The sequence below is a fragment of the Cololabis saira genome, chromosome 16 (genome assembly GCF_033807715.1).
Source record: "Cololabis saira isolate AMF1-May2022 chromosome 16, fColSai1.1, whole genome shotgun sequence".
NCBI lineage: Eukaryota > Metazoa > Chordata > Actinopteri > Beloniformes > Belonidae > Cololabis > Cololabis saira.
Window position 1 is genome coordinate 454,501 of NC_084602.1, and position 9,910 is coordinate 464,410.

The 9,910-nt window shown below is 44.0% G+C and overlaps 1 protein-coding gene across 2 annotated transcripts in view; it reads left to right on the top strand.

Annotated features, from left to right (window-relative positions):
• Positions 1 to 2,712, top strand: part of sec23a (Sec23 homolog A, coat complex II component) — a 29,114-nt gene extending 26,402 nt beyond the window's left edge. For both annotated transcript variants that reach the window (XM_061744445.1, XM_061744446.1), the window contains 5 exons: positions 50 to 211; positions 298 to 384; positions 854 to 1,009; positions 1,857 to 1,922; positions 1,991 to 2,712. In XM_061744445.1, coding sequence (XP_061600429.1) covers positions 50 to 211; positions 298 to 384; positions 854 to 1,009; positions 1,857 to 1,922; positions 1,991 to 2,080 — 561 coding nt within the window. In that variant the 3' untranslated portion in view covers positions 2,081 to 2,712. The remainder of the gene's footprint in view (positions 1 to 49; positions 212 to 297; positions 385 to 853; positions 1,010 to 1,856; positions 1,923 to 1,990) is intronic.
• The last annotated feature ends 7,198 nt before the right edge of the window (positions 2,713 to 9,910 follow it).

Below are 9,910 nucleotides of genomic sequence, written 5' to 3' on the forward strand. Positions count from 1 at the left end.
TCTCCACAGCTGCAGAACTGTAGGATTAATGACTATGTTGTGGTTCCAGTTTATGTTCCACCTGCGACGCTCGCCGTTCCTGCAGGTGTTCAACAACAGTCCTGACGAGAGCTCCTACTACCGACACCAGTTCAACCGGCAGGACCTGACGCAGGCGCTCATAATGATTCAGCCAGTGCTGTACGCGTACAGCTTCAACGGCCCACCAGAGGTCTGTACACACCTGTGAACACAACTATTCACATGCGTCCACACCTGTTACAAGTGTTCTGGCGGTATCTCCGGTATTTGTTTCAGCCAGTGCTGTTGGACAGCAGCAGCATCCTGCCTGATCGCATACTACTCATGGACACCTTCTTCCAGATCCTTATATACCACGGAGAGGTAAAACTTCTTCTGTCACCTGAATAAACCTGTGTGTGTGTGTGGTATCACTTCCAGTCTCAGCCGTTTAAAAACAAGTGTGGAACTTATTGTGAAATGTCTTATCCCAGACACCTGTTCCTGAAGTGGATTTACTTTAAAGTCTGTACAAAGAGATCAGCCGATACTGAATACACCAAAGATCTTCCAACTTTTATCTCCATAGTCACTAACTTTTAACTCCGTAGTTTCTAGCTTTCAGCTGTATGGTTGCTGATGTTTTAGTCTGTAGACTTTAAAATTTAACAAGATAGCAAGTAATCGCTAGCAATTAATTCCCCACTTTGGACTACATGGTTAATCACTTTTGTGTGTCTGTGCGTGCATGCGTGCCTGTGCGTGCGTGTGTGTCTGTGTGCGTGCGCGTCTGTGTGCGTGCGCGCGCGTGTGTGTCTGTGTGCATGTGCGTGCGCGTGCGTTTCACCACCAGACTGTAGCTCAATGGAGGAAGGCCGGCTACCAGGATATGCCGGAGTATGAGAACTTCAAACACCTCCTCCAGGCACCGGTTGATGATGCCCAGGAGCTGCTGCACAACCGCTTCCCCATGCCCAGATACATTGACACAGAGCACGGGGGCAGCCAGGTGGGTTAGCTGTCGCCGTCAACCAGCGGACATGTCTACCAGCGGACATGTCAACCAGCGACAGTAACCAGGAATTCTTGCTGTTAGTGTCACATCAGCTAAAACAGCAGATGAGAGAAATTGTACTGACCAGGCTCTCCTATGTGATTTCTTGCTCGTATTCTCTCAGATGTAAATTGCTTTGGATAAAAGTGTCTGCTAAATGACAGTAGTAGTAGTTTTTGTCAATTTGAAATAAACACATGCAGCATTTACACAATAAAGAACTCATTTGTTTGGAGACTGTAGGATCTGAAACACATTACCAAAAATATATTTTATTGCTCATAAGGAGGCCAAATCATAATATTTCAAGTTGAAATATACACAAGAAACTTGTGGATTAGTACTCAGTAAAGGACAACATGACCATAAATTGAACAGCGAAAACTGACACGTTTTTCTGTTTAGTAAAGCCTATAGTTAGTGTAGACCAGCTGATCTAGTCTGGTCCTGCAGCTGCAGCTATGACTACTGGCCCTAACACACTAGAGTTACACTAACTTACTAGAGGCTTTACGTAAGCTATAAGTCTGAGACTTACAATCTCATGATAATTCCAAATGATAACAGCGCTGGTGTTAATTATTACAAAAGTAATTTCCTCTTCAGATGACTGCTTGATTTTCCTGGTCAGTATTCTAGTTTTTTCATGGTCTCTGAGTGCTCCTGACAAGGGATTTTACTTTCATGACATTTACTATTTTCACATTTATCACCACCAATGAAGGTGTTTTTATATAAATATTTTATTGACTGAAGAATCTGGAATATAAAGCTGATTTTAATGAGCAGCTTATGTCTCTAGGCCCGGTTCCTGCTCTCCAAAGTGAACCCGTCTCAGACCCACAACAACATGTATGCCTGGGGACAGGTAAGAGCTCACCTGTCACTCTGACACCTGCAGCTCCACCTCCATGTTAACTGGAGTCTTTTCTGCAGGAGTCTGGTGCCCCGATCCTGACGGATGACGTCAGTCTGCAGGTCTTCATGGACCATCTGAAGAAACTGGCTGTCTCCAGCGCTGCCTGATCTCACCTCCAGACAGACCACGTCCTCTGTTCTCCAGACTGACTCCTAGCCCCACCATGACTCCATCTTCTCTATATTGCTGCCTCATTTATTCAGCCCCACCCCTTGACCACAGCCATGCCATTTTAACCCCACCCTCTATGTTCTGTCCTCCTCCAGCCCGACTCCCTGCCCTGACACTGTCACCTCAGTCCTAAACCTATTGACTCCGCCCCTCCACCTCCTAAATATATCTCCTCCCACCTTTTGTGTGGTACACACTTACACACTTCTTATTTGCTGCCTGCGACCCCGAACAAACTACGTTGCTTTGCTGCTGTCAGCATCTCGATTTGCTGACCTCACCTGAACTGACGTGTTCTCAGGTGCAGACACCATATGACCTGGTAGAGCTCTCTGACTGGTTGAAGTCCTTCAGACTGTTCAGACACCAATCAGCCATTTGATTTGGATGTGTTGTTTTGGGCCATTTCCTGTCAGAGATGAGACCAGACCAGTGTGAAAGTTGCTGATGATCATCTGCTGATGTTTCACGTTTCTTTATTTTCTCTTCAGAATAGTCGAACACTAAAAGTGGAGTTTTTGTTTCATTCTTTTGTCTCACATTTGTAATAAAACTGTGCAGATCTTCACTCGGTTTCTACTCAGTTTCTCTAAAGCTGTTTAATATGTGAAATGAAGTACCGATTCTGGTCCAAAATAACTCCCAGGTCCCCAACTGTAGTACTAGTACCAAGGTAGTACTATCTAGAGTTACTACATAGCTGGACAACATGTCCCTGAAGTACTCGGTTCCAAATACAACAATTTCAGCATCACCATCAGAGGACAAGGACAGATACAAGTCCACCATCAGAGGACAAACACAGATACGAGTCCAGATTATGTCTGTGTAAATAATCAGAGTTGAGCTGGAACTATTTTTTAAAAAGAATTTTGGACAGAAAGAATGACCCATGATTGATACCATGTAGGTAAAAACCAAAGGCATATATATGTGCATTATTGCTATATTTAATATATATACATATATACGCCTACATACGCATACACATACATAAACTTAAACTTAAACTTTATTTATTTATATAGCACCAACTCATGCAGTGTAAGTGCAACTCATGGTGCTTTACATACAGAGATAAAATAACAATCAAAAGTACAGTTTAAAACATCCCATACGACCCCACCCCCCACGCATACACACACCCTCACTCACACTCATACACATGTGCATACACTCACACGCCCACACACACACACACACACACACACACAATAAGTGGACTGGTGACATGGCTTAGCACTAACGATCCAGGTGAGGAAAACACTACCTATGGGTGGCCGTCCACACCGAGAGGCTCCACCAGCCACGACCACAAGGAGCATCGCCACAGAGACCCCCCCAACCCGGACAGACCAGGACAGACCCCACACAGAAGGTGGAGTCCCTCCCCCAGCTACCCAGGCCTGAGGGACCCCCATGACGACACCCCCATGGGCGGAGCAGGCACACCTCCCAGTGTGGACGACCCCCCTGAGGAAACACTGGAGCTAAAAACTAAAAGATTAAGAGAAAGTAAAAAATGCCTAAAAAGTGTAAAATTTTAGAAAAATCTATACAAAACTTAAGATGAATAATAAATAACATAAAATACAAAGTCACTCAAATGGATTAAAGGTCAGATAAAAGCCAAGCTAAAAAGGTGTGTCTTGAGCCTCCTTTTAAAAGTATCAACGTTCTCTGCGGTCCTGAGGTTCTCTGGCAGGCTGTTCCATAAATAAGGGCCATAATGGCTGAATGCAGCCTCACCGTGGGTTTTGGTCCCGGTTCGGGGAATGGTTAAGAGGCCGGTGCCAGAGGACCTCAGGGTCCGTGAGGGTTGATACAGTAAAAGCAGATCAGATAAATAAGATGGCCCAAGACCGTTAAGACATTTAAAAACCAGTAAAAGAACCTTAAAATCAATCCTGAAGCGGACGGGGAGCCAATGCAGCGATTTTAAAACAGGTGTAATGTGCTCCCGCCCTCTGGTCCTCGTCAGCACGCGAGCGGCTGAATTCTGTAATAGTTGTAGGTTCTTAATACTCTTTTTAGGAAGACCAGAGAGCAGGGCATTACAATAATCTAAACGACATGAGATAAAAGCATGCATCAGCACCTCCGTGCTGGCCTGAGAGAGAAAAGGGCGGACTCTGGCTATATTCTTAAGATGGTAAAAACCTATCTTCGTAATATTCTTTATGTGTGGAATAAAAGTGAGCTCAGAGTCAAAAATAACACCCAGGTTCTTTACACATTTCGAAGGTTTAAAATCTTGTAGTTTTGGTAAAAGTTTCTCTCTCTGGCCTTCAGGACCAATAACTAAAACTTCTGTTTTGTCCTGGTTGAGCTGTAGGAAATTATCTGCCATCCATGACTTAATATCTAAAATACAGTTAAAAAGGGCATCAAGTGGCCCTGTGTCATCAGGAGACACAGCGATGTACAGCTGTGTGTCGTCAGCGTAGCTGTGGAAGCTGATGCCGTGTCTCCTGATGACGTCCCCCAAGGGAAGCATGTAAAGGTTAAAAAGAAGCGGACCTAAAATTGACCCTTGGGGGACCCCACACTTAATTTTATGCATTCTGGAGGAACATGTATCCAAACTTACAAAGAAAGATCGATCTGTGAGATAGGAGCGGAACCAGCTAAAAACAGTACCAGAGAGGCCCACCAGGTGCTTCAGTCTGTTTAATAAAATGTGATGGTCTACTGTATCGAAGGCGGCACTAAGATCCAGTAGAACCAAGACTGTCAGTTTGCGGTTATCTAAATTGCACCTGATGTCATTTAAAATCTTTAAAAGGGCTGTCTCGGTGCTGTGGTTCATCCTAAAGCCAGATTGAAATTTCTCTGAAATATTGTTTCTTATTAAAAAATAATTTACTTGGTTAAAAACCAGCTTTTCTAAAATCTTACTTAAAAAGGGTAAGTTGGATACAGGTCTGTAGTTATTAAAAATGCTGTGATCTAAATTACTCTTCTTCAGAAGGGGCTTCACCACCGCCATTTTAAAGGCGGCAGGGAAGACACCCGTCTGAAGAGAGTAATTTACTATATTTAAAATATGTTCCTCAAAGAATTCATAAAATGTCTTTAAAAGTGATGTGGGAATAGGATCTAAAAGGCAGGTTGTTGGGTTTACCTGGGAGAAAACTCGACCAAGGGTCCTCGCATCAACCAGGGCAAAGCTCTCCAGTGTTTCCTCGGATAAAAGCAACTGTCCAGATGTGTTAAAAATGACATTTTGATGTGGTAAAAGACTGGACCTAATGTTGTCAATTTTACTTCCAAAGTGGTCTGCAAAATCCTCACAAAGATTGTCTGTTGGTGGTTGTGAGGAATTCTTAAAATGTACATTTGTTAAAAGATCGAAGGTGGAGAAAAGAAATCGAGGATTGTTTTTATTGTCTGTAATGAGTTTTGAGAAATGAGCTATCCTTGCCTGTTTGACGGTTTTATTGTAGGATTTGAGTTGTTCACGAAATATTTGATAATGTATTGTAAGTTTACTTTTTCTCCACCTTCTCTCAGCACTCCTGCATTTTCTTTTTGATTTTTTGACTTCCTCAGTTCTCCATGGGGGTGTAGGCTTAGTTTTTATGGTTTTTGTTAAAAGTGGAGCAACTGAGTTCAGTGTAGATTCCAGTTTCCTGTTAAAATTATCAACAATAAAATCACATGATGCAGGTAAAACATCAGCAGGAGTGCTCTCTAAAATGTCAATAAAATTTGCAGCCACTTCAGAAGTTAGGTAGCGTTTCCTCACCGTTCTCATCGAGGCTTCCTGATGATTAAGACTGGTGATGTTAAAAAACACGCAGTAATGGTCAGACACAGCCAGGTCGACAACAGAGGACACACCGGTGGACAGGCCATAGGTTATGACCAGGTCCAGGGTGTGTCCTCTGTTGTGAGTCGGCTGTGTGACATGTTGGGTAAAATCCATGCAGTTTAAAAGGTTTAAAAATTCTCTCGACAGTGGGTCGGAGGTATTGTCAATGTGTAGATTAAAATCACCAGTTATTAAAATTCTGTTGTAAGTGGTATGTATGACTGATAAAAGCTCTGAAAATTCACTGATAAAAACAGTGGAGTGATGGGGTGGTCTATAAACAGTTAAACAAAGAATAGGAGGACTGCTAAAAACAAAGGCAAGGTGTTCAAATGAGGAGTGGTTGTTAAAAGAGACCTCCTTTGTAGCTAATATGTTTTTAAAAATTGAAGCTGTGCCGCCTCCCTTTCTAACACCCCGTGTAGTAAATAAAAAATTAAAATTTGGTGGAGAAGCCTGGATGAGGGAAAATGCAGCGTCCGTGCCAAGCCATGTCTCTGTTAAAAGAATACCATCAAGTTTATGATGTACAATAAGATCATTTAAAATAAAGGTTTTGTTTAAAAGAGAGCGCACGTTCAACACAGCCAAGTTAATGTCTGTGTTGAACGTGCGCTCACGACCACAACGTACCGGGTTGATAAAAACAAGATTGTCTCTGTTAAAACCAGTGGGTCTGTGGATCTGACGGGGAAAACGGGTGGTGACCAGGGGATGAATTGGTTGAGGATCGGGTGTGTTGGTGGCGCCAGATGTAGCTGGTTTTATGGAGGAATTATCTGGTGGGGGTGGCAGTGGTGACTGTGACCTGTGGGGGAAGCTGGAGAGGGGGGCAGTGCTGTGAGCGGCTGGCTCCACAGGTGGAGAAGAAGACTCCGGGCCCGAGCTGGGAGTGTGGGTGTGGCCAGAAAATAGTCACTCCCGTGGAGCCGACAGAACCGCGTGCTGAATGTTTGCAGCCAACACGCGGCCCCCCAGCCTGTTTGGGTGAAGTCCGTCGGGCCTATAAAACGAGGGACGATTCCAGAAAAGATTAAAATTGTCGATAAAACCAATGTTAAGGGCTCTGCAGGTGTTCTGTATACATAAATATATACATAGAAACCCAGTGAGTTTTTTTTTTTTGGGGGGGGGTGACATCCACTGCCAATCCAGGAAGCAGGAACACACGGAGGCACACGTCAAGCACTGAAAATCTGCAACAAAAACCACAAACAAAACACAAAACCAACAAAACCAATACGGAGCCGACCAAAACACGAGCAGCAATCAACCCAAATCACAGTCTGAGGTAAGCTACCGCTAACTAACCCCAAAAACTACAGAGCGAGCATGCAGGTGAACAAGCCAGTATGTATGTCTATGTGTGTGTGTGCGTCTATGTATATGATCGTGTGTGTGTGTGTGTGTGTGTGTGCAAGAGTGGTTTCTTAAAGGTATTGTGACATGAAAAACAAATTTTTCTTGATTTTTTGTGTTTTGTTGGGTGTCTTGACATCAATTACACCCAAAAAAAAACGAACTTTTAACATTCAGTCTATTGTGTGCTTTCTGGGATTTTGCGCATAATTATGCAAAAACGGCGCATCTGGTTTGGTGGCGGCCGTGACGTCACGGCCCGCTAAATCACCGCCCCCTCCACCCAGCTCCCTGCCCATCAGCGCTAAGCCGCGGGCTTGAGGGAGAGAGACGTCTCTCCTCTCCACCCGCGCTCTGCTTTTTTTTTCGCCTAGAACGCGCATGCAGCGTCATGTGACGTCACATCCGCAGGACAGCGCGGGAAATTCCGGTCACAATTGCAGCACATTTTGCAGCACACAACCTGTTCAAGGCAACTGAGAGATACGCTAGAGGGATCATTCTTTTTGGTTTGGAATGCTTCATCTGACATTATTACTAGAAAACTTAAAACGTATACAAATTTTTTTCTTAAATCTTGCCTCAATCCTGCCTCATGCTCCTTTAATTGATATAAATTTCATGAATGTGTTTAGTGAGCTGCTTCAACCACAGGGCGGCGCCAGAGACCCGAGTGTCAGCCCCATACTGGTGGGGCTGGTTACATTGGTTGTACTGGTCTAACTTATTTTCTTTCTTTCAGTTGAGGCGTCAGATGGAGGTGAAATAAAAACTAAAGTAATTATTTCCGCCTCTGTGACATCTGTGTTCCGTTTCACTTCTCGACCCAGAATTCAGTTCACCTGTCTGACAGCTGCTTCCTGAGGGTTCTCTGATCCTGGACCCAGACCTGGACTGGATGAAGGGGTCGTCCCTCCAGCCTCCATTTCTGGGCTGTTACATACTGGTTCTGCTCTGGTTTCAGGTTCTGGTTGAAAATATTCACACGATGATGATGATCATCCACACACACACACACACACACACACACACACACACACACACACACACACACACACACACACACACACACTCACTCCCTCTACACCGGTCACCATGGGAACAGTCATGGCTCCACCCTCCATGGACTTGTACGTCCTGTCATTCTTCACTCACTTCCTCCAGGAAACCACTTGTGTGTGTGTGTGTGTGTGTGTGTGTGTTTCCACTGTTTGTTCAGATGCAACAAAGCTCTTGAGTGTGTGTCCATCTCAAACTTCACTGTGAGCCACATGACTGCAGTTCAGATCCTCCACAGAATTCTGGAGTCCAGGAAGAGGATTCTGGAGGAGCAGGGTGTCCTATTGGTTCTGATAGTTCTTTTGGTCCAGGGACCTGAAACTCCAGGAAGGCTTGTAGAACTTGGCCCTTGGTGCTGCTTTTGACACTGTAGATCAGCATTTTACTCCAAAGTTTAGAGCATAAGGGACAGCTCTAGGTTGGTTTAAATCCTATCTATCTGACAGATTCCAGTTTGTTCATGTACCTAAGGTTTCTTCAGAACAGTCAAGGGTCTGTTATGGTGTCCCGCAGGGTTCAGTGCTAGGGCCAATCTCGTACATGCAGCCCTTGGGAAGTATAATCCAGAATCACATCATACACTTCCATTGTTATGCTGATGATACACAGCTCTATTTGTCTATGAAGCCGGATGAAACAGAACCATTAGTTAAACTTCAGGCATGTCTGAGGGACATCAAGAACTGGATGTCCGCAATTTTTTTTGTTTCTAAATTCTGATAAAACAGGTTATTTTTAGTCCAAAGCATCTTAGGAAGGGATTAGATGGTGCTGCGATGGCTTCCAGTGCAACTGTGAGAAACCTTGGTGTTATCAAGGATTTGTCATTCAAACCGTATAATAATCAGGTTTGTAAAACACAGTTTTTCCATCTCCGTAATATTGCAAAAATTAGGAAAATCCTTTCGCAGAGTGATGCAGAAAAACTAGTTCATGCGTTTGTATCTTCTAGACTAGATAACTGTAATGTGTTATTAGCAGGATGTCCAAGTAATTTGCTGAATAGGCTCCAGCTGATCCAGAATGCAGCAGCACGAGTACTGACAGGAATCAGCGGGAGAGACCACGTCTCTCCAGTGTTAGCGTCGCTCCATTGGTTACCTGTAAAATTCAGAATCCAATTCAAAATTTTATTATTTGCATATAAAGCCCAAAGTGGCTTAGCTCCGCATTATTAACAAGACCTGATAATACCTTATGTTCCTGGCAGAGCTCTCCGTTCTCAGAGTGCAGGTTTACTCGTAGTTCCTAGAGTATCTAAATGTAGATTTGGAGGGCGGGCGTTCTGCTTTCAGGCACCACTACTATGGAACCAACTTCCAATCTGGGTTAAGGAGGCTGACACCACCTCCACCTTTAAAACCAAACTTAAAACGTTTTTGTTAAGTATAGGTTATAGTTAGTGTAAACTCTAGTGTTTTAGGGCCAGTAATCTAGATAGTTTGTCTCAAACATACATGTAGCTTCGTTGTAGATGTGCTGCTATGGGCCTACACTGTAAGGGGGCACCAACATGATCAACTGAGCGGTGTCC